We start from the raw sequence: 25627 nt of genomic DNA, 5'->3' as shown, positions 1-25627 counted from the left end.
CAATAATGGTACCTTCAAAGCTGTACTGCCTTTGTTCTCCATCTACATTTTAAATGAATTCTCTGTTTCCTTCTCATCCACCACACAACTCACATACTTTCCTCACAATTTAAGTCTTAATATTCCTTTCTTCAATTTATACATCTTTCCTCAAAGCTTGGACCCTTCTATATTCCACCCCCCCCCCCCACTTCCATTTCTGGTTTCTAACAGTCTTTAGCTGCCTAAGCTGTACCCTCTAATTGCAACCTTATCACCACGACTAAAGCTTGAGCATTCCCTTTCCACCATTTGTTAACTCAGCACCTGTTTCTCTTTAAACCTTCATGGAAGTGCTGTGGAATGTTTCTCTGCTTAATGCAGTGGCCTGTTGTTGAAAGGTGGCGTAGTTTTTCATCTGTGTGTTTTTATTAGTGTATATTGAGCATTCCCAAGAGCAGCATGGTAGTGTAGTGGTTAGCATAACACTGTTACAGCACCTGTGACCCAGTTCAGTTCCGCCACTGTCTTAAGGAGTTTGTCCATTCTCCCCGTGACCACGTGTTTCCATTGGCACTCCTGTTTCCTCCCAGTGTAAAGATGTATGTGTTCATAGAGTAATTGGTCACTTAGATGTAATTGGTATCTGTAAATAAATAAACTTCTTTCAGATGTCTTGAACTTTTTCATTGAGGTGTTGTTTCTCCACAGGATGAAGAGGCACTGCCGGTCATTATCAGCCAAGAACCAGCTATCATTTTGAAAAGTTCTTCCCAGGATATCACTTCCCAAGTGCCAGACATACTATCTGAGTCGGAACCTTCCGCTTCTGTTGCTAAACAGAATAGCCAGCCTTCTTCACAAGGTCAGTACTCGAATTCTTTCCAATTGTTTCCCCTTGAATGGAGAAATTACAGTGCCAAGTATGTAGGTATTGTATAGTTGTTTCAAAAGATCTTCTATTGTCATTGATTAGCTGGTGGTGAGTTGTAGCTTGAAGATACTCTCACGGTGTTATGTAGGAATTTCTAGGATTTAGACAGAATGGCAGTATATTCAAACTGAGGATGGCATGTGAGCTGGAGGTTAACTTGCAGCTGATGATGGTCCTATTACCTCAAGCTCTCCTCTGTGGTACAGCTTCTTCATTTTAGTAGATGATGTTAGAAATGCCTATATGAGTAACTGCAGTGCATTTTTGTAGATAGGGTGACTGTGTGCTGGTGGTAGAGGAAGTGAATGGTAAGGTGTAGATTAAAAATACCTATTTATCATGGATGTTGAGTTTCCAGGTAAGCATTTATTCCATAACATTTTCTTTTACCTATATCATGCGAGGTGTAACACAACTGTTATGTTATCCCTAGCATTGAAATCTGAAGCTTTTAGATGTTGGTGCTTCAGTTTAATTTGACCCAACTGAATATTTTGCTACTGATTATATACTCCACAAAATGCTGGGGTTCTAACTGTCCTCTGTGGCTGATCTTTGTAAAGATGGGAATGAAGAGAGCTGCAGCTAATTCCTTCCAAATCTTGTCAGGAAGGTAAATCTAATAATCTAATGGCTTGGACCAATGATCCAGAAATGTATTCATTTTGTTGCTAAGAAGCCAACTGTTTTGGCAAAAAAACACAAGGTTCTGCAGATGCTAGAAATCTTGAGCAGCATGTTAAATGCTGGAGGAACTCAGTAAATCGGGCAGCATCTACAGAGGGGTGTAAACAGCCGTCCTTGGGGGCTGAGTTGGGACTGATGAAGGGTCAGTGCTCAAAAAATCAACAGTTTGCGCCCATCTATTGAATCTGCCTTACCAACATCCTTGTCTGTGACTGCAGAGACATTGCAGTGTAGTTGACTCCCAATGAATTGGTAATTGGTTTATTATTGTCATATTTACTGAGATACAGTGGGGGGGGGACTTTGCATGCCATTCAAACATGTCGTTCCAAACATCCACACCACAAGGTAGTACAAACAGAAAAGCAATTAAGAGAATAGAGTGTTAAGTTACAGAGGAACTGCAGTGCAAGTTAGACAGTAAGATATTGGGCTATGGCAAGGTATAGAGTCAAGGTCAGAGGTCCATTTTATTGTACTGGGGGCTGTTCAATAGTATTATGACAGTGAGATACAATGTGTCCTTGAGCCTATTGGTGGATGACTTCAGGCTTTTGTATCTTCTGTCCAAAATGCAAGGAAAGAGAGAATGCCCGGGCTGCAACCTTTGATTATGCTGGCTGTTTACTGAGGCAGTGAGAAGTGTGGACAGAGTTCACTGAGGGAAAAGCTGGTTTCCATGATGTGCTGAGCTGTGTCTACAACTCTCGGCAGTTTCTTGCTATCACATGCAGAGCAGTTGCCGTACCAAGCCGTGATGCAACCAAATCAGATGCCTTCTATTGATAAAAAGGTGGTGGGGATCAACAGGGACATGGCAAATTTCCTTAGCTTCTGGAAGGTCATGCATTTAGGATCAAACCAATCAATGAACACTTATCAACATCACCCACATCCCATGGCATATAGATTTGGCAGAACTAACAAAGCTTCTGCACCGTGGGTTCAGTCGTCACCTCCAGTGCTTTCTGTGTGGAGTTTGCATGTTCTCCCTGTGAATCTGTGGATTTCTCCTGGGTGCTATGGCTTCAAAATTGTACTGGTTGGTAGTTAAGTTGGGCACTGTAAATTACCCCTAGGAGTATGGGATGGGATTGCTGTGGAGATGCATGGGACTGAGTGGACTCGCTTTTAATTGTCAGGGAATTTAAATATGCACTCAGTGACCATTTTATTGGGTATTTCCCATACTTAATGAAGTGGACATTGAGTATATGTTTGAGGTCTTCTGTTGTAGTAGCCTACCCACATCAAGGTTCAACATATTTTGCTTTCAAAGATGCTCTTGCCCACAATGAGTGGTCCTTTGAGTTACTATCAGCTTGAACTAGTCTGGCCACTTTCCTTTGACCTCTCATTAGCCAGGCATTTTCACCCACAGAGATGCAGCTCACTTGATTATTTTTTTTTCACTATTCTCTCTGAACTTCAGAAACTGTTGTGTGTGAAAATCCCAGAAGATCAGTTTCTAAGATACTCAAACCACCCAATAGGCACCAACAATCATCCCACACTCAAAGTCACTTTGATCACATTTTTTCCCCCAATCTGATGTTTGGTCTGAGCAACTGAACCTCTTGATCATGTCTGCATGCTTTGAGTTGCTGCTACATGATTGACTAATTAGATATTTGCAGTAATGAGCAAGTGTACAGGTGTAACTAATAAAGTGGCCACTGACTGTATACCTCTGTCAGCAAAGGCCCTTCATCTGCACATACAGTTCATCCATTTCCCTCCATTGCCAGTGCTTCCCGCAAGATTATCTAGCAAACTTAAAACATTACCTAGATGGGAAATCATTGTTCAGATGCACTGATCTCTGCTCTGTCCAGAACTCATGATTATAAATTCAAAAACAAATTAGTAAAGGTTTGCTCAAACTTGCTTAGACAGTTCCAAAACTGATGGCACAGTAGCATAGCAGTTAGAATAATGAGTCACTTGGGTTCAATTCCCACTGTTCTCTGTAGGGAGTTTGTACATTTTCTGTGTGACTGAGTTTCCACCAGGTTCTCCAGTTTCCTCACACATTCCAAAGATGGCTTAGTAAGTTGTGGACATGCTATTTTGGCACTGTAAGCATTGCAATACTTGCGGGCTGCCTCCAGGACATCCTCAGTCTGTGTTGGTTGTTGACACAGATGATGCAGTGTACAATTGACAATAAAGTTCATCTTTGTAAATTCCAGAAAACCAGGAATTGTTCATGTTTGTGTCATATTTCCATACTGACTCAGAAGGAAGTAATTTGGTTCATTTGAATACCACTGAAATGCTGGAGAAAACAGAAGAGCCCCAAAAGAATGAATGACAGAAAAACATTAGAACCCCACCCTGCAAGCAGCAGCAAGCATCAGTTAATCATCCTGCCTTCTTCCCCCGTCAGTTTCAGCAAAAAGCATCAGCACCCACCACCCACCAAGCAACAGCAAAGACCCCAAAGAGAGACCATGATCTACAGTCAACAAAAACTATTATTTACCCAACACTTCAGTCAAGCTTGTTAATCTTTTAATTAACAAATTATGGCACTACATGAAAATTATAACTGTACTTTCCTTGCTTTCACTGATATAAATTGGTCTATGATGCGATCAAAGTCAGTTTTCTTTTTCTTTTTAAATCTTTTTAATTTTAAACAAGCATAATAAAACATCGAGTACAAAGAGCTTGAGAGTACATAATTAATAGGTTAAAGTACAAATACAAACAGTTGATAATCCACATATAATAAAACTCATAGTGGTTACAGAAAATGGAAAAAATAAGAAAAGAAGCCCCAAAAAAAAAAAACAACTAACCTAACCGATGTGGGCCATTGCATTATATTAAATATACACAGTAGTGTCAATAACTCCGCACCTCTATCCAAATAATTAAAGATGATAAGAATAAGGTTTAGGAAAAGTCAGTTTAGCTCATATGAAAGTGTTGAATAAATGGTCTCCAAGTTTCTTCAAATTTAACTGAAGGGTCAAAAACGACACTTATAATTTTTTCTAAACTCAAACAAGAGATATTTTGAGAAAACCACTGAAATGTAGTTGGAGGATTAATTTATTTCCAGTTCAATAGGATAGGTCTTCTAGTCATTAGCCGTGCTGAAGGGGATTAACAACTATTATCCACCATTGGTAAACCAAAAATTGCAGTGATAGGATGCGGTTGCAATTTGATGTTCAAAACTGTTGAAATAATACCAAAAATATCTTTCCAATAATTTTGTAAACAGGAGCAAGACCAAAATATGTGAGTCAATGAAGCAACTTCAGAATGACATCTGTCGCAGATTGGATTAACATGAAAATAAAATCGAGCAAGTTTTTTCAGTTTCTTCTCTTTCTACACTCAGCAGAGCAAGCTCACAGTCTGCTTTGAACCATGGAGGCTCTTAACTACAAAAGTATTAGTTTTAATTTGCTGAATGATCTCTCACAGCTGGCAATGGAAACTGCGATGGTTAGTATGATCTGAATAGAAATGCAAAGATTGGGGAAGACACTCTCATCTCCATACAAGATGAGAATAAATTCAAGAAGCTCTTCAGTCTTGGTATTTTCATGTTGACCTGCCTTGATAGCAACATTCTGCAATCTGAAATTTCTTCATATAGCTCCTGTCCACCAACATCAGAGCTGTACAATTTGCCCAGATTTTCGCACTTCTTCCTTAGGTCGTTACTGTCAGCACCGTAACACCAGTCCCTCGACATCGAGAAGGAACCCAAACTTGACGACAGTGTCATGCAAACAAGCATTTCGTCCATTTCTCTGTGAAGTCGGTCAAGTGTTCCCTTCATGACTCTTTTCATTTCCTCCTTAGCATCTCTCGAGTTCTCATCAGCCATTTGTTTCTTTCGTCTTTCTTATGGGGACAAGGCTGGGACTGGGTATTGATAGTGAATGATCAGCCATGATCTCAGAATGGCGGTGCAGACTCAAGGGGCCGAATGGTCTACTTCTGCACCTATTGTCTATTGTCTCTGGCGTCTTTCAGCTCCACGTTCCTTCTTCGTGAAGAAACTTTTCATGGTCTTCTTGCACAATGCTCTGAAATAAGGCCATCCTAGTGCTGCTCACCATGATAATCAAAGACAGATCATACATCTGAAGAAAATTCTTTTTTCACTGTCTGACGATGGCTTATCTGACTTTAATAGGAACTGCTCAGTGGCGCCTCCCTTCAAGTGATGCCCAGGGTACGTGCCATATCTGCCATACCTACCATACCTTAGATACGCCACTGGTTGGGTTTGTATGAGGATGACATGAAGATTGTTGGTGTTGTGGATAGTGTAGAAGGTTGTCACAGGTTACAACAGGACATTGATAGGCTGCAGAGCTGAGTTGATAAGCGGCAGATGTAGGCCAGTCTGGAAAAGTGTGAAGTGATTCATTTTGGAAGGTTGAACTTCCAGCAAAGTACAGGATTAATGCCAGGATTCTTATCAGGGTGAAGGAACAGAGAGATCTTGGACCACATCCATTGATCTAGTTTCTGTACAAATTGATAGGGTGGTTAAGAAGAGATATGGTGTGTTGGCCTGAGGAATAGAACTCTAGAAATGCAAATTCAAGTTTATTGATATACAACCAGTGCATGTATATCACCAAACAAAACTATATTTCTCTGGACCAAAGTGCACAACACAGCACCTGACTCTCACACAACATAAAGTAATATTACCACAAATAAATTAACAAATATTAAAGTGCATTTACAACACAAGTTTAAAAAGAATAAACAGTATTACACCAGTGGCATTTGTATGTGATGGGACATAGGTGGTGGCAGGGAGTTCAGTGGTCTCACAGCATGGGGAAAGAGGTTGTTTGCATTCTAACAGTCCTTGTCCTAATGCTCTGGTACCTCCTGCTTGATGGTAGGTGGTGGGGGGTGGGGAGTCAAAAAGATTGTTGGATAGATGGGAAGGCATTTTTTAAAGTTCAATTTCTGCATTCTCTTGAAGCAAGTTTGCACATTCCTTGCCATGCACATTTATGTTTCCTGAGTGCTCAGTTTCCTCCCACAGTCCAAAAACAACCTGTTAGTAGATTAACTGGTCCTGATAAATTGTCCTGTGATAAGACCAAGTTAAATTGATGGGTGGCTGGGCAATGGGGCTTGAAGGGTCAGAAGGGCCTGTTCTACACTGTACCTCGAAATGAAATAAACCAGGGCATTGAGTATAGGAGTTGAGATGTTATGTTGAAGTTGTTTAAGACTGAGGCAAAACTTGGAGTATTGTGTACAGTTCTGGTCACCTACAGGAAAAATACAAATAAGATTGAAAGAGTGCAGAGAAAATTTACAAGGATGTTGCCAGAACTTGAAGACCTGAGTTATGGACCATAGCCTCCAAACCACCCATCATCCATGTACCTATCCAAATTTTTCATAAATGTTGAAATCAGGCCAACATTCACTTGCGCTGACATCTTGTTCCACAGTTTCATCACCATCTAAATGAAGAAATTTCCCTTCATGTTCCCCTTAAATATTTCACTTTTCATTCTTAACCCATGATCTTTAGTTGTAATCCCACCCAACCTCAGTACAAAAAGCCTGCTTGCATTTACTCCATCTAAACCCCTCATAATTTTGTATACCTCTTCAAATCCCCCCTCAATCTTCTACGTTCTAAGGAATAAAATCCTAATCTATTCAACATTTTTCTGCAGCTCGGGTCCTCAAATCCTGGCAACATCCTTTTTAAATTTTCTCTGCATTCTTTCACTCTTATTTATATCTTTCTTTTTTAGGTAGTTGACCAAAACTGGGCACAATACTCCGAACTCACTAACATTTTAAACAATTTCAACGGAACATCCCAACTTGTCTGTATTAAATTTCATTTGCCATTTTTCTGCCCGCTTTAACAGCTGGTCCAGAAAGCTTTGATAGCCTTCCTCGTTGTCTACTATGCCAGCAATCTTGGTGACATCCACAAATTTGCAGATCCAGTTTATTACATTATCATCTGGATCATTTATAGATGACAAACAGCGTCGAACCCAGCATCAATCCCTAGTCACAGGCCTCCAGTCAGAGAAGCAACCATCTTTTCTTTCTCAATCTTTTTATTATTAATAATAATATGGACAAAATACAAATGATATATTAATAAAGAAATTACAAACATACAAATTCCATTACAGATGAAAAAAGACATAAACAATGGTTATAGTATAAATGGGTTTACCAAGACATGAACCATACAGTATATGTATGAACATGGTAAGTCTAGATATTTCATAATATATGATATAAAAAAACAAAAAAGAAAAAGAAAAAAATATATAATGCAAATTAACTAATCTACTGATCTAATGACTAATAAAGAAGAAAAAAGAAGCCAAAAAAAAAGGAAAAAAAGAAACGTTGGAAGAGAAAAAAAAGGGGCTGTTTATGATATCTCACAAGAATAAATAATCATCAATGCTGTCACTTCCGGTCCTCTCAACATACATAAGCTAAAAGCTGGAAAGTCAAATGAACTTGGAACGGGGTCATATTACATCATATGAAAATATTAAATAAATGGTCTCCGTATCTTTTTCAAATTTCATAGAAGTATCAAAAACACCACTTCTAATTTTTTCTAAATTTAAACATAACATAGTTTGAGAGAACCAATTAAATACAGTGGGAGGATTAATTTCCTTCCAATTCAACAATATAGATCTTCTAGCCATCAGAGTTAGAAATGCAATCATTCGACGGGCGGAAGAAGATAAATGCAGTGAGTCCATCATTGGTAAACCAAAAATTGCGGTAATAGGATGAGGTTGTAAATCAATATTCAAAACCGCAGAGATAATATCAAAAATATCTTCCCAATATTTTTTCAAAAGCGGACATGACCAAAACATATGAGTTAAAGACGTGATTTCAAATTGACATCTATCACAAATAGGATTTATATAGGAGTAAAAATGAGCTAATTTATCCTTGGACATATGGGCCCTATGTACGACCTTAAATTGTATTAATGAATGTTTGGCACATATCGAAGATGTATTAACTAATTGAAGAATTCTATCCCAATTCTCATTAGGAATAATAAGCTCTCTTTCCCAATCCTTTTTGGTCTTATAAAGGGGTTCTGAACGTATCTTCATAATTATATTATAAAGTTTTGAAATAAGCCCTTTTTGAAAAGGGTCTAATTCAAACAAGCTCTCCAAAATATCTGAATGTACAAAATTTGGGAACATAGGGAGTACAGTACTTAAAAAGTGTCTAATCTGTAAATATCTAAAAAAAAATGAAATCTAGGCAAGTTATATTTGTTGGATAATTGCTCAAAAGACATAAAACAATTGTCCAAAAATAAATCAGAAAATCTTAGCAATCCCTTAGTTTTCCAAACCAAATAAGCTTGATCTATAATGAAAGGGTGGAAAAAGCAATTAGATACAATAGGACTATTTAAAATGAATTGAGTCAACCCAAAAAATTTCCGAAATTGAAACCATATACGTAAAGTATGTTTAACTATCGGGTTGTCAATTTGTTTCAGCAATTTAGAAAGAGCAAAAGGGAGAGAAGTCCCTAAAATAGAACCCAGAGCATAACCTGATACAGATTTAATTTCTAAACTCACCCAATGAGGGCCAAAAGATCCACCCCAGTCTTTGAAGCAACATGATAAAGATCTAATATTAACTGCCCAATAATAAAATCTGAAATTAGGTAATGCTAACCCACCTTCCTTCTTTGTCTTCTGTAAATATATTTTACCTAACCTGGGATTTTTATTCTGCCATATATATGCGGAAATTTTTGAATCAACATTAGTAAAAAAAAAAATTTCGGAATAAAAATTGGTACCGCTTGAAAAATATATAAAAACTTAGGTAAATAACCATCTTAATAGCATTAATCCTGCCCATTAGAGATAGAGATAATGGTGACCACTTAGTAAACAAGCCTTTAATCTGATCAATTAAGGGTAAAAAATTAAACCTAAATGAATCTTTATGGTTTTTTGTGATTTTAAAAATAAATAAAAGAGTCATTAACTAATTTAAAAGGTAAATTTCCATATATTGGGACCTGTCTATTCAAAGGAAACAATTCACTCTTATTAAGATTTAACTTATACCCAGAAAACTCACTAAATTGAGCCAACAATGATAAAACTGCTGGAATAGATTTCTCAGGGTTAGAAATGAATAATAATAAATCATCTGCATACAAAGATAACTTATGAATGTCTGTCCCACAATTAATACCCAAAATATCCCGTGATTCTCTGATGGCAATTGCCAAAGGTTCTAAGGCAATGTTAAATAGTAATGGACTAAGAGGACATCCTTGTCTAGTGCCCCGAAATAGGCGAAAAAAGGGAGATCTTTGATTATTGGTAAACACTGAGGCGACTGGAGTGTGATAAATCAATTTAATCCAAGAAATGAATGTCGGACTAAAATTAAACTTCTCCAACACATTAAAAAAGTAAGGCCATTCAACTCTATCAAATGCTTTCTCTGCATCTAATGAAATCAGGCATTCTGAAGTGCCATGTGAGGGAGTATAAACAATATTCAGTAATCTCCTAACGTTGAAAAAAGAATAGCGATTTTTAATAAAACCGGTTTGATCTTCTGAAATAATTTTGGGTAATACCTTCTCCAATCTGGATGCCAGTAATTTGGAAAAAATCTTGGAGTCTACATTCAATAAAGATATTGGTCTACAGGATGCACAATCAGTGGGGTCTTTATCTTTCTTCAATATTAGAGAAATGGAAGCTCTATAAATAGATTGTGGCAAATTCCCCAATCTAATTGCTTCCTCGAAAACCTTACATAACCAAGGAGAAAGAGTAGCGGAAAAACATTTTAAAAATTCTACTGTATACCCATCTGGACCTGGTGCTTTCCCAGAATTCATTGAGGAAATAGCCCCTTTAATTTCTACATCCGTAATAGGAGTATCTAATATTAAAAGATCATCAGATGATAATCTTGGGAAATTTAATTTCCCAAGAAAATCACACATGGTATTACAATCCTGAGGGAATTCAGATTGATACAGGGAGGTATAAAAGTCTTGAAATGCCTTATTTATCTCATCATGATTAACTGTTAAATTCCCATTCTGCTGACGAAACTTAGTGATTTGACGTTTAACCAAAGCATTCTTCAAATGACTAGCTAACAGTTTACCTGATTTATCACTATGTATATAAAAATCAGATCTGGGTTTCATTAATTGATTTTCAATCGGAGATGTAAGTAATAAACTATGTTCCATTTGAAGTTCAACCCTTTGTTTGTAAAGCTCCTTACTAGGAGTAATCAAATATTTCTTATCAATCTCTTTAATTTTATCGACCAATAAAAGAGTTTCCTTCTTAATGCGTTTTCTCAAACCAACGGAGTAAGAGATAATCTGTCCACGTATATACGCTTTAAAAGTGTCCCAAAGTGTTCCGCAGGAGATATCATCCGTGGAGTTAGTTGAAAAGAAGAAATTGATCTGTTCCTTCATAAATTTTATAAAGTCCAAGTCCTGCAGTAAGGTAGAGTCAATCGCCATTGTCTGGCTTTAGAAACTGTATCCGTAAACTTAATAGAAAGTATTAATGGAGCATGGTCAGAGATAGCTATAATATCGTAATTACAACCGATTACCGATGGAATAAAACAAGAGTCAACAAAAAAATAATCAATTCTCGAATAAGAATGATAAACATGTGAGAAAAAAGAAAACTCTTTGTCGTTAGGATGCCAAAATCTCCAAACATCAAAAACTCCATTATCAGTCAAAAAGGAGTTAATACAAGTGGCTGACTTATTTGGTACAGTCTGAATAGATAAAGATTTATCCATCAAAGGATTTAAACAACAATTAAAGTCACCACCCATTATTAACTTATATTCATTTAGATTGGGTAAAGAAGTAAATAAGGACTTAAAAAAGTCAGGACAATCCACATTTGGAGCATAAACATTAACCAAAGCAACCTTTTTATTACAAAGTAAACCCATATGAAAAGGGGGTTTCTTTTTTTTTCTTTGTTACTGTTGGGAAAGGGTTTCCTTTTGTTAACTAGCAGGAATGCTAATTTACTGATAACGAGAATGGTATTCCTTTGTAAACCAAATGGGGATTAATGTTCTTTCTTCTGAGTCTGTAAACTTTTGTTGACGGGCTTTTGGGCAGATCGGTGCGAGGGGGTCAAGAGAGAGGACGCAATGCTCTAAGCTGGGCGAGGATCGGACCCCAAAGGGGGGTCCGAGGCCGGGAGATTCTCCGGGGGGGGGGGGATGAAGCTAGATGTGCTTGGTTGACCACTCGGAGGGTCTTGAGCTGTTTGGAGAGTCGAGGAGTTCGGAGGGTCCTGAGCTGCGAGTCGAGGAGTTCGGAGGGGATCGAATGGTGGCCAGAAGACTTCAGTAATTGAGCTCCAACGGTTGTGCACGAAGTGGTTTGGACTTTGATAAGTTTGGCGCCTTTTCTTTAATTTTCTCTTCATATATACTGTATCGTTATTAATCACTTAGTTATAGTAACCTTTATAAATTGTACTCATTTAATCGCATATGGTGTACTGTCTGGTTTTGGGTGAGGCGGGGACATCACACAGCATCCACACCAGCTGATTACCCAGTTTGGCGGGGCCGAAGGCTGCTCCCCCTAGACAAGAACGAGCTGAGCGAGCCTGAGGCGACCCAGGGAGTTACACATAATTAACAAAAATCTACCATTCGGATCCGAAAAGATATCGTGTTGAACAAATGCAATAGAGGAGTCAATAAAAATTGAAACTCCTTTTACTTTGGCATTCAAATTTGCATGATACTGTTGACCCCGCCAAAACCTAAAAAAGCGAAATTTGTCCTCCTTCCTCACATGAGTTTCTTGTACAAAAATGATATGAGCATTAAGTCTTTGGAATACTATGAAAATCTTCTTTCGTTTAATCGGATGATTTAAACCATTAGTATTCCAAGACACAAGATTAATGGTCTGAACCATAATTCTAAAATCAACCCTTTGGTATAGAAAGGGTTAACCAACTTGTAAACTCATGCACCCGGAAGAGGAACAAAAATAAAGAGCAAGAGAAGCAACCAGCTACTGCCACTCTCTGACTTCTCCCGCAAAGCCAATGTCTAATCCAATTTACTACCTCATACAGAATGCCAAGCGACTCAACCTTGTTGACCAACCTCCCATCTAGGAGTAAAATCAATTATGTCACAGCCTGAAATGTCGACTCTTTTTCCATCGTTGCTGCCAGCCCTGCTGAGTTCCTCCAGCATTTTGTGTGTTTTGCCTCCCATGTAGGAATTGGTCAGAGGCCTTGCTAAAATCTAAGTAGTGCTTTTACAGTGTGGGAGTCCCAGTTATTCCCTTGTTAGTTAGGAGATTGAGTTCAAGAACCACAAGGTAATGTTGCAGCTCTATGAAACACTGGTTAAACCACACTTGGAGTATTGTGTTCATTTCTAGTCGCTTCATTGTAGAAAGGATATGGAAGCTTTACAGGGGTTACAGAGATTTACCAGGATGCTGCCTGATGAGAGAGCATGTCTAATGAGAATAGTTTGAGTGAGCTCGCAATATTTCTTTTTGGTGCAAAGGAGGATAGAGGAGACTTGATAGAGGTGTATATAAAATGATGAGGCATAAATTAAATGGATAGCCAGAGACATTCCCAGGGTGAAAGTGGTTAATAGAAGGGCCATAATTTTAAGATGATTGGAGGAAAGTATAGAGGGGATTTCAGGTATATTTTTACAGAGTGGTGGGTGCCTGAATGCTCTGCCAGGGGTGGTGGTAGAGACATTCCACAAATTCACCACCCTTTGGCTAAAGAAATTTCTTCGCATCTCTGTTTTGAAAAGGCACCCCTCTATCCTTAGGCTGTGCCCTCTTGTCCTAGACTCTCCCACCGTGGAAAACATCCATTCCACATCTACTCTGTCTAGGCCTTTCAACCTTAGAAAGGTTTCAGTGAGATCCCCCTCTCATCATTCTGAATTCCAGTGAGTACAGACACAGAGCCATCAAATGTTCCTTGTATGATAACACTTTAATTTCTGGAATCATCCTTGTGAACCTGCTCTGGAACCTCTCTAATGCCAGCACATCTTTTCTAAGATGAGAGGTCCAAAACTGTTAACAATACTCAAGGTGAGGCCTCACCAGTACCTTTTAAAGCCTCAGCATCCCATCCTTACTCTTGTATTCTAGATCTCTTGAAATGAATGCTAGCATTTCATTTGCCTTCCTCACCACCAATTCAACCTGCCTGTTAACCTTCAAGGTGTTCTGCACAAGGACTCCCAAGTCCCTTTTGCATCTCATATTTTTGGATTTTCTCCCCATTTAGAAAATAGTCAGCACATCTATTTCTGCTACCAAAGTGCATGACCATGCATGGCTCATTATAGAAAGGATGTGGGAGCTTTACAGATGTGCAGAGGAGGTTTAACAGAATGCTGCCTGGATTGGAGAGCTTGTCTAATGAGGACAGGATGAGTGAACTAGGACTTTACTGTTTGGAATGAAGGAGGATGAGAGATAAATGAGATTTGGCACATGCTGAAAATGTAGAGCAATGTACACAAAATGCTTGAGGAATTCAGTAGGTTTATGAAGAAAAATAAACAGTTGATGTTTTGGGCTGAGACCCTTCATCTGTCCTGATGAAGTGGCTGGACAGAAACATGGTTTTTTCCTCTTCATAATTGCTGCCTAGCCTACTGAGTTCCGGGAGTATGAGAGGTGACTTGATAGAGATGTATAAGATGATAAGAGGCATAGATAACATGGGCATCTAGTGCATTTTTCCCAGGGTGGAAATGGTTAATACAAGAGAGATAATTTTAAGATGATTGGAGGAAATGAAGCAGGGAGGGGGTAGTTTTTTTAAACAGTATTGTGGGTAGATGGTGCATGGATGAAAGTAAAATGGGGGGCTATGCGAGAGGGATGGGGTTAGATTGATCTTGGATTAGGTTAAAAGGCTGGCACAACATTATGGGCCAAAAGTCCTCTATTGTGCTGTTCTGTGGTCAGAGGTATACCAGCATGATTAGTCTGACTGTATTGAATCTTTCAGTTGCCCTCTTGAACCTATGGTCAGCACTGCCACAATAGCAAGGACAGCAGGAGTGTGGGAACACCCATCCTGCAAGGCCCCTACAAGTTGCACACCATCCCAACTGCATCCAATTCCTGCCCCGACAGTACTATAAGAACATCTTGAACAGTAAGACGAAAAGGGAGCTCACCACCACCTTCTCTAAGGCGCTAAATGTGGCCCTTTCTGGCAGGGCACAAATACTGAAAATGAACACATTTCTTTTATCTCATTTCAGCAAAATCTGAAGGAAGTTGGGAATCACCGAAGCAGATAAAGAAGAAGAAGAGGGCAAGAAGGGAAACATGAGCTTTTTATTTTGTATTCAGTGGTCAGTTGTTATGCAAAATGATCTTGAAGAAATCTGTTTATGCAATAATTTGTGAAAATGTACAGAATTTTATAGAAAATTTGACTGTAATTTTTATTAAAAAAAACTGTTGCAAAGCGCATGAGCAACTTGATTTGATACAATGTGAGAAACTTCAAGTGAAACACTGATGCTGTCTACAGCCACTAATGCTGGGTCTATGTTTGACACTAGGAAATGTGTGATTTTTACAGTTAAATTTTTCGGAAGTAAGTGCAGAACCAAATCACATGTGACCATTAGCTCCACACAAGAAACCTTCAGTGCGAGCCTGACTTTGAAGTTGAGTCCAGGCCATACAAGGATTAATTTCTAGAATAACACTGCATTTTCTCTTTCTCTACCCACCTCCCAAATGTGGGTTTAATTTCAAAAGAATGGAAACCACTGTTGACTTTGGGAGGGACTATGAGCCGCAGCAAAAATATCGCTTTAACAAAATGCAGTTAAACGTAGATTGCATGGTGTTCAATCTGTACTGGGTTGAGTGACAAGCAGGAAGGAAAAGGGAAGTAAATATTTAGATAGCTTTAATATTTGTGGACATAATTTCAATTTATATCAGGAGTGACATTTTACTGCCTTAACCTGTAGTTTAGAAAGAAAAATGTTAAAGGAAAATTGCAATTTAAGGTTGATTCAAAACAGTGGGGAGGGTGGATATGGGATAAAATTTACCAGATGCATGTGACGTTTTGTGCCAATTAGCTCCTGAAAAGGCACAACAAAATATCCATAGACCTGTTTCTCCATAAAATAATCGTGATGGCATCCCACCAATGATTAAAGTGGGTCTGCAAAACCTGGATTTTGGATTAAAGCTGCATTTAGCATTCTGCCCCTCACTCCCCACCTGAGATGCATGTGTGTCAACACCTCTCAATAGTCACCAGGTTTTGTCAAACTGCACAAACTAACTGCGTACTGATCACTGACAGCAGAGCGACTGGTGTTGGTCACAGGGCTCATTGCTAGTGCTTCCACACACCTTAGCAGGACAGAAAGAAGGGATGGGTGCACAGGATGAAATTAAATTGCATGTGGACAAATGGAATTACTTGAAATGCAAGGTTTGAAAATAGAGTTGAAGCACAAAAACTAAATAAAACCACCAATTATTAAATTTGTAGTCTGGTTAGAATCTAAACCATAACCACACAGGTAAATCTCCAGTCTACTTTGCAGTGTTGGCAAGTATTGTTAGAAGTAACTAGTGCATGCAAAGCCACATGCATTCTTTAATAACTTTACCAGCCATATATTCTCTTGATAAAGGACCATTGTATGTTCCATCCCCTCCTTGAGTTAACCTGATCATACCAAGCCATGATTATTGTTTTTAAATGGATGTGAAATGTTTAAACTACACAGTGAAAGTAAATGGGGCCGAAGTTTAATGAGCTGATACTAATGGTACTTTGTCCACTAATCTGTGTCAAACCTGTAAATGAGTTTGACACGGGACAGCAAAGATTTTGCAAAGTTTAAATAATGGTCATTATGCTCCCGATAACCTGCCTTAATTGGTTATGACGTGGTATTTGTTGTGCTTTTGTAATTACCTTGATTACTAAAGTTAAACAAATGTATTTATACCTGTTTCAAAAACATAGCAAGTATGTTTACATGTTCTAAAGTTTGTTAAAATGAAATGAATTTCTAAGTTGATTTGTTGAAATAAATTTAGCAAATGAATATGTATGTATTGTATGTAATTTCTTTTCCCCCACAGTCATACTTAGAGGAGGCAATTTGCTTGAGTTAAAAAATGGGCCAAAAGGTCTGGACACAAGATATTCTGCAGATGCTAGAAATTCAGAATAACATGCAAAATGCTGGAAGAACTCAGCAGGTCAGGCAGCATCTATTGTAATGAATATACAGTTGATGTTTCAAACCAAGACCATTCATCAGGGCTGGAAAGGAAGGAGGTAGAATCCAGAAAAAGGTGGGGAGGGAAAGGGAAGGAGTACAGATATAGGTGAAGCCAGATGGTTGGAGGAAGGGTGGATGAAGTAGGGATGTGATGGGTATAAAGGGGAAAGGGCTAGAGAACAAGGAATCTGATTGGAGAGGAGAGTGGACTATTGGAGGAATAAAAAGAGGCACCAGTTGGAGATGGTAGGTGGGTAAGGAGAAGAGAAAGGGTCAGAAGGGAATCAGAGTGGAGAATTGAAGAAAAGGGAAAGAGGAAAAATACCAGGTTAGAGATATCAATGTTTATGCCATCAGATTGGAGGCTACATAGATGGAATATGAAGTGTTGCTTCTCCGACCTGACATTGACTTCATTGTGCCAAAGGTGGAGGTGATGCATCAATTGGGTTTGGAATTAAAATGATTGGCCACTGGGAAATTTTGTTTTTTATGGATGGAACAAAGGTGCTCAACGCAGCCCCAATCGGTATCTGGTCTCATCAATGTAATTGAAATATCTTTATTGTCATTGCATAGTACAATTTGCCATGAGCCAATTCAGCGAAAATGAGTTTGCAACTCTCATACTCAATGCTATAAAACAACAAATAAAATAAATAAACAATAAATAAAATGAAGTAACCAGCCAGTACAAGCAACGTCCAGCAGTACAAAAATGCAACTCAGATGCATGACAGCCATAAAATCAGTATTAAAGGTAGCAATATGACGAATTTATGGATGACGCCTGATCGATTGGTTCAGAGCAATTATAGCTCTGGGGAAAAAGCTGTTTTTCAGTCTGGAAATGTGTGCGTAGAAAATCTTATAACGTTTGCCAGATGGAAGAAGTTCAAACAGGTGATTGCATGGGTGCGTATTGTCCTTACAGTTTTCCTTGGGCAGCGTAAGCTGTAGATGTCCTCCAGGGCTACGAGCTGTGTCCCGATGATCTTCTGTGTGCTAGAGACGACCCACTGAAGTGCTTTCCTATCAGCTGCTGTACAACTGAGATACCACACAGAGATGCAGTATGTTAAGATGCTCTTTATGGTGCAGTGGTAAAAGGTCACCAGCATCTGTTCAGGTACACCAGCTTTCTTCAGCAAACTGAGGAAAAACAGTGTTGCTGTGCTTTCTTAACTATTGTGGTGTTGGTGGACCATGTAAGGTCTTCTGAGATGTGTATTCCCAGAAACCTGAAACTGGATACTCTGGCCATTGTGTCGCCATTAATGTAGACTGGAGCGTACTTGTCTTCCAGTGACTTTCCAAAATTGATAATTAGTTCCTTAGTCTTTGCTGTTTTAAGAGACAGGTTGTTCTCTGAGTGCCAGCTCACTAAATTCTGTACCTCCGCTCTACACTGATTCGTCTCTTGGAGATCAACCCGATGACTGTTGTGTTGTCTGAATTTGACAATGGTATTGGTAGTAAATGCAGGTACACAGCTGTAAGTGAAGGGGGAGTAGAGTATGGGGCTCATTGCACAACTTTGTGATGTACCAGTGTTCAGGGTAGTAGTGGAGGACAGGTGAGGGCCCAGTCTCATTGCCTGTGAGTGTTCTGACAAGAAATTCAGGACCCAGTTGTAGAGTAATGAGCTGAGGCCTAGCTGGTGGAGTTTGGAGATGAGCTTGCTGGGGATGACATTCTTACAAGCAGAGCTATAATCAACAAACAACATCCTCATATATGTGCCCTTTCCCTCCAGATGTGTCAGGACAGTGTGAAGAGCTAATGAGATGGCATCCTCCGCAGACCTGTTTGTTTTATAGGCAAACTGGGTAAGTCCAGTGTAGCAGGGATAGTGACTTTAATGTGGGAGATGACCAATCTCTTTGTTGATATTTGTTTTCTTCAGGACAGGCTCTATGATGGCTGACTTCAGGCACTTGGGGCCTGTTGCCTCAGAGACAGATTGAAAATTCTCGTAAATACATCAGCCAGTTGTTCAGTAGAAGAGGTTGTATCAGGAGTACTGGATACGGACAATGACCCCATAGATTTGCAGGTGAAGTGTTGCCTCACCTGGAAGGAATGTTTCGGGCACTGAATGTAGGTGAAGAAAGTGGTAAATGGGCAGGCATAGCACTTCTGCAGCTTGCAGGGGTAAGTGCCGGGAAGAAGATTAGTGGCGAGGGACAAATGGACGAGGGAATCATGGAGGCAATTTCTGTGGAAAGCAGAGAATACTGTGGGGGGAGGAGGTAAAGATGTGTTTGGTGGTAGGATCCCATTGAAGATGGCAGATGTTGCGGACAATAATGTTCTGGATGTGGTGGCTCATGAGTTGGTAGGCAAGGACTCGAGGAACTCCATCCCTGTTAATGGCAGGTAGATGGGATGAGGGCAGATGTTTGGGAAATGGAAGAGCTTAGGGTGTGGGTAGCATCAATGATGAAGGAAGGCATTTTTACAGAAGACTGGAAGAGCTACAGTCAAGGTAGCTGTGGGTGTCAGTGGGTTTATACAAGGTATTAGTAGACCCTTTGTCTCCCAAAATGGAGAAAGGGAAGAGAGGTGTCAGAAATGGACCAAGCAGGGTGGAAATTGGAGACAAAATTGAGCTCAGCATAGGCGCTTGAAACAGCACCAATGCAATTGTCAGTGTAGCAGAGAAAGAGTTGGGGAACAAGCAGGGAAGGCTTTGATCTAGCCAACAAAAAGGCGGCATAGCTGACGCCTACATGGGGGCCTATAGCTACAGCTTTGAGTTTGGAGAAAGTGGAAGAAGCTAAAGGAGAAATCATTCTACTAGATGGAAAGTGGAGGTGGTGGAGGGGAATCAAGAAAAAAACGGAGAGCTTTAGGTCTTGATAGGGAGAATAGAATTGTATGGCAACTGGACATCCATGAGAAAATGAGGTGATCAGGCCAGAAAAAGTTATTTGAGAAGACTGAGAGCATGTGAAGTGTGAGTATAGATGGGAAGGGACTGAACCAAGGGGGATAAAATGGGGTCGAGGTATGCAGGCACATTTTCAGTGGAGCAGGTGCAGGCAGAAACAATGGACCTACAAGGAAGTAGGGTTTGTCGACCTTAGGTAGGAGGCAGAAACAAGCAGTGCATGGTTGGTGGCAGTTAATGGCAGTTCCCATTATGACTTACCAGTTTGTGATCTGCATTGTTGCAGTGAGGCCCAACACAAACCTGAGAAACTGGTCTGGAAAGAGGTGGGGCAGATGGAAGGAATAAGAGCGAAACAAAACAAGAATAGAGTTTCCAGTCCCCACCTTTCACCTCACTAACCTCTGCATTCCACGGACCGCTCTCTGTAGTTTCTGTCACCTTCAGCGATTTTTCCCATCCCCAGCAGACACGCCTTATTCTTCCCCTCTCAGAATTTCGCAGGGACAGTCCCTTACATAGCTCCCTGGTCCATTCTTTCTTCCTTCCACCCACTACCTTTTATACAGCACTTCCCCTTACAACCACAGGCGATGGAAATCTTGTACTGTTTTCCCACCAACGAGTGACAAAAGGTCATAGTAGGTAAGGCAGCATTCCACTTGCAATTCCAATCTAGTTTATTGCATTTCTTGTTCACAATGTGGTCTATACACTCGGGAGACCAAACACAGTCTGGTGATCACTTAGTCCACAGAGGACACCTTAAGCTTGATATTGCTACCATTTTGCTTTTCAACCTCCTCCCACACTGACATCAGTCTTTGACCTCCTGCATTGTTACAGTAAAGCCCAGCACAAACCAGAGGGACAGCATCTCATTTTCCACCTGGGTGCTCTGCAGTCTTCTGGAGTTGATATGGAGTTCTTTATAGAGTCATAGGGAAGTACCGGACAGAAGCAGGCCCTTTGACTCATTTAGTCCATGCTGAGACCATTTGAACTGCCTACTCCCATTCACCTGCACTAGGACCATAAGCCCTCCATACCCCTACTATCGATGTACATATTCAAACTTCTAAAAGTGGAAATCAAGCTTTCGTGAACCACTTGTGCTGGCAACTCATTCCACATACTCATGAACTTCGAGCGAAGAAGTTTCCCCTTGTGTTCCCCTTAAACTTCTCACCTTTCACCCTTAACCCATGATCTCTGGTAGTAGCCTCACCCAACCTCGATGGAAAATGCTTGCTTGCATTTACCCTATCTATATAATTTTGTATACCTCTATCAAATCTCCTGTCAGTCTTCTGCGTTCTAAGGAATACAGTCCTAACTTACTCAATCTTACTTTGTAACTCAGATTCTCCAGCCTCGGCGATATCTTTGTAAATATCTTCAGGTAACTTTATTTCTCAGTTGATATCAGTCATCCATCTATAATATTGCCTCAATTTTTTCATCTCTCTCTCTGGCTGATGTCTCACTGTTCTGCATTTCACATATGCTACATTCTTTTGTCCATGTTCTCTTCAAACTGCTACACACTCACCCAGTGACCAAGTAGTCTTGTTTACAGATAAAGCATCTCAATACAAAGTATCAATTGTTCATTCCTCTCCAAAGATAATGCCTGACCTGTTGAGTTGCTTCAGCATTTTGCCTGTGATGCTGTAAATTTCCAGCATCTACAGAATCTCTTGTGTTCTTGTTTACAGCTTATCCACATGGTTACCCTGGTTTAACAGTCCTCTTTACCCCACTTTCCTGGTATTTTCATAAGAAACCAATGGTAAATCCTACAACTACAGTAGAGTTTATTATATACACAAGTACATTTATAGATAGATGCAATGGAAAAACTTACTTTCAGCAGTGTCACAGGCACATAGCATCATAAGCAGCATTCAGAAGAAAAACATAAATTAAGCACAAGTTGAACAATCTTAACAAGAAAGAAAGACAATTAGAACAAAAATCATCCATTTTAGTGCCCAAGTGGTCATAGTGGTGCTAAACTACATTAATTAGGGTTGTCAGACGCAAAAGATTCTGCAGATGCTGAAATCCAGAACAATTTACAGCTTAATTTTTTTACAGCTGTGCAAACCAACCTTTGATCTGAGCAGAAATGTTTAACACTGCCTGAATACTGCACATCAAACAAACACAAAGCACAACTCACAACACAAGTAAACGATGTCAGGTGGTCAAAACAATTGACAAGCACAATGATAAAAATAAACTGCTTTGATAATGGATTATTAATAATGAGCTCCCATTCTGTGTTTATTGTTACAGTTTGTAACGGTGTTGTAATTTGAAAAACTGACCAATGTGAATTTTCTAAAATGTTTTGAAGTGTAAGTGTGGTACAGTTATTATTTAGAAAATTTATGTATTCATTATCAGGTAATTAACTACAGGGTATTTCACAGTCATCATTATTTCAAAATTATATTAATATTATATAAAAGAAAATTCCAGCTGCTCAGCAACAAAGCCTACGGCACGGGAGCACCTCAGTTACTGAGTGGCTACCCACCTGTACAGCTTAGAGGGAACGGTGATCCAGAGCAACATACACAAAGTGCTGGAGGAACTCAGCAGGTCAGGCAGCATCAATGAAGGTGATTAAACATCGACATTTAGGGCCAAAACCCTTCATCGGGACTAGAAAAGAAGGGGCAAGAAGCCAGAATATGGAGGTAGGTGAGAGGAAGTCATACAAGCTGACAGTTGATAGGTGAGGTCAGGTGAGGTGGAAGATGGCTGGGTAGTGAGGATAAATTAAAAAGCCGGGAGGTGGTAGGTGGAAAAGGTAAAGGCCTGAAGAAGGAGGAATCTGATAGGAGAGGACAGTAGATCATCAGGGAAAGAGAAGGAGCACCAAAGGGAGGTGATTGGCAAGTGAGGAGAAGAGAAGGGGTAAGGGGGTGCTGGAATGGAAAAAGAGGGGGTAATGAGGAGAAATTACTGGATGTTAAGAGGAATTTGTGTTCATGCCATCAAGCTAGAGGGAACCCAGACAGAATGTGAGGTGTTACTGCTCCATCCTGAGAGTAGCTTCTCTGTGGCGGTAGTGGGGGTTGGGGGGGGGGGGGGTCCATGGACAGATAAGTTGGAATGAGGAGTGGAATTGAAATGGCTGCCAGGAAATCCTGCCGGTTGTGGACAGATCAAAGGTGCTTGTCAAAGCAGCCCCTCCCCCCCCAATCTACATCAGGTCTCACAGATGTAGGGGAGTCCAATATCTGGAGTTCCCAGTGCAGCCTCCTCTACATCAGTGAAACCCGACCTCATTCCAAAAATCCTAGAAGATTTTCAATGACTCCCACATCAAGGAGACATCAGAAAAAGATACTATAATTTTATTTTTCCTAAAAAAACAGTAAAGTAGTTAAATACAAATACAAACTGCTGGAAGAACTTTGTGGACAAGTAGCATCTGTGGAGGCTAATATTTCATCTGCCCAGCCATCATAATACCCAATCATAATCCTAGAGCATGGAAACAAACCCTTTGACCATTTAGTCTGTACCTATCCAAGCTTAATGCTGACTTTGAATTTGCTTCCACCACTTCCACTAGCAGCTTGCTCCTCAGCTGCACAGCCTTCTGACTGAAGAAGTACCACTCAGTTTCTCCATAAGTATTTTGTATTTCACCCTAAACCTATGTGCTCTAATTCTTGTCTCACCCAACTTTGCAGTTGTGATCGAATGTCAGAGCAGACTTGATGGACTGAATAGCCTAATTGCTCCTAAATCTTATGGTCTATAGACTCCACTCCCAGTCTGGAAGCAGGGTTTTGACCTAAATTGTTGACCGTTCCTTCCCTGCTCAGCTGTCGCTCAACCCGCAGAGTTTGTCCAGCAGATTGTGAGTTATACCAGATTCCAGCATGTACAATCTCCTATATCTCCAAGTATCTAAAACAACTTGCCCTTGTGTTTACCTCATCATCCAAGGGCCTAGATAGAATCTCCAGTGACGTCAATGTGAGTTCAGATCTCCAGGTCCGACCTGACACAGGGTCTGAGTGCAGTTTTGCTAATGTAATCCCAACGAGACCTTGCTCTGGCATTGAACTTCATAGTGGGCTGTAACAGCAGAGAGAACTGCTGGATACAATCCTGCCCTGAGCTGCCAACAGTAAGGATAAGTTGGAGTACAGAAAGGAGGTAAAGAGCTTTGTGAAATGGTGTCAAACAAAAGAGCTGTTCTTTGACGTCGGGAAGTGAGGCAGTGCACACGTTCCTGTCTACATCAACAGTGTTGAGGTTATTCGGGTCAAGAGCTTCAAGTTCCTAGGTGTGAACATCACCAATCATTTGTCTCGGTCCAACCACATTGATATCGTAGTCAAGAAATCTCACCAGTGCCTCTACTTCCTCAGGAGGCTAAAGAAATGTGGCATGTCCCTGTTAACACTTAGCGAATGTTATCGATACCATAGAAAGCATTCTGTCCGAATGCATAATAGCTTGGCACGCAATTGCTCTGCTTATGACTGCAAAGAAACTGCAGTGAGTGTCTTGGTACAGTCAAAGATTCAAGTACATTTATTATCAAAGAATGTATAAATTATACAACCTTGAGATTTGTTCGCTTACAGGCAGTTGCAAAGCTAGGAACCCAAAAGAACCCAATTAAAAAAATAAAGACCAACCACCAATGCGCACATTGAGAAAGAGCGAGAAAAAAAATACATGCAAACAATAGAAGTGAGCAACAACGACAGCAAATTGAGTCCTTTGTCCCAAATCCCAGACTAGGCCTAAAGCCTCAGTATCTAGTTCATCATATTAGCGGGGCAAATCGCCACAAAGTTCACAGACATGAAGCACAGCAGCCAGGGGCAGTCTCACAGCCTTAGCTTCACGGAGAGAGGAGCCCCCAGACTACCTGGGCCGGCATTTGAATTGTCTGACCAGCAAATGGTACCTCACATTAGAGCCCAGACTCCACCGCGCCGAATTGCTCTGGACCTAGATATCACTGCCGATGGAGCTGTTCTCGACCTCTCCAAGTCAGCTCGGTGCCCGGAGTGATCCAGCCTCGCCTGACTCGACACCCTGCCTATCCGGGCCAGCGTTTGGGTTGTCCAAACAGTGGATTGTACCTCACATGTGGCAATAACAAACCAATAACTCTTAGCCCCTTGGTGTACGTGTGTTTAAGTTTGGAATTTATCTTTATTTGAATGGCTCAACAGCAGTTGTTCTGCTCAGAACAGCTGCTCTGTACAACTGCAGCCAGTTATTGGTTACCCACTTTCATTGTGACTTGTGAGTGGATAGAATCACAGATTTTAATTTTACCTCATTAATAATCCAGTGAAAGGAGAGTAGATAATGTCTGGGAACTAAGAATAACTAAATTGCTAACCATGGGGAATTCCTCTGGGAATTACTAGTTATCTGTTTGTTGGAAAGGTTCGAAAATTTTATACTGAATTAACACATAAAATGCTGGAGGAACTCAGCAGGTCAGGTAGCATCTATGGAGAGAGAGTAAACGGTTGACTTTTTGGGCCAAGTCCCTTCATTGGGTATCAGCCTGAAACGTCAATTGATTATTCCTCTCCATAGATGCTGCCTGACCTGCTGAGTTCTTCCAGCATTTTGCATGTTACTAGAGATTACATAGAATTAATTTTGTCTGAAATTGTGATTTACTGCAAATCTAAATTGCTACATGGGCCTATTCTCCATATTCTACTGCCCTGGCTTGCATATCCAGATAGCTTGGACGCAACATCCATGGTTGACCCTGACTGA

General features: G+C 40.1%; 1 protein-coding gene across 1 annotated transcript in view; it reads left to right on the top strand.

The window, feature by feature from the left end:
• The window catches only part of mtdha (metadherin a), a 107377-nt gene extending 90607 nt beyond the window's left edge, over positions 1-16770 (top strand). Inside the window, exons 11-12 of the mRNA XM_059977082.1 lie at positions 691-844; positions 14944-16770. Coding sequence (XP_059833065.1) covers positions 691-844; positions 14944-15014 — 225 coding nt within the window. The 3' untranslated portion in view covers positions 15015-16770. The remainder of the gene's footprint in view (positions 1-690; positions 845-14943) is intronic.
• Positions 16771-25627: the final 8857 nt, after the last annotated feature.

The sequence above is a fragment of the Hypanus sabinus genome, chromosome 1, assembly GCF_030144855.1.
Source record: "Hypanus sabinus isolate sHypSab1 chromosome 1, sHypSab1.hap1, whole genome shotgun sequence".
Taxonomy (NCBI): Eukaryota; Metazoa; Chordata; class Chondrichthyes; order Myliobatiformes; family Dasyatidae; genus Hypanus; species Hypanus sabinus.
The sequence above is the reverse complement of the archived record's forward strand: the minus strand, read 5'-3'. Positions and strand labels throughout refer to the sequence as shown.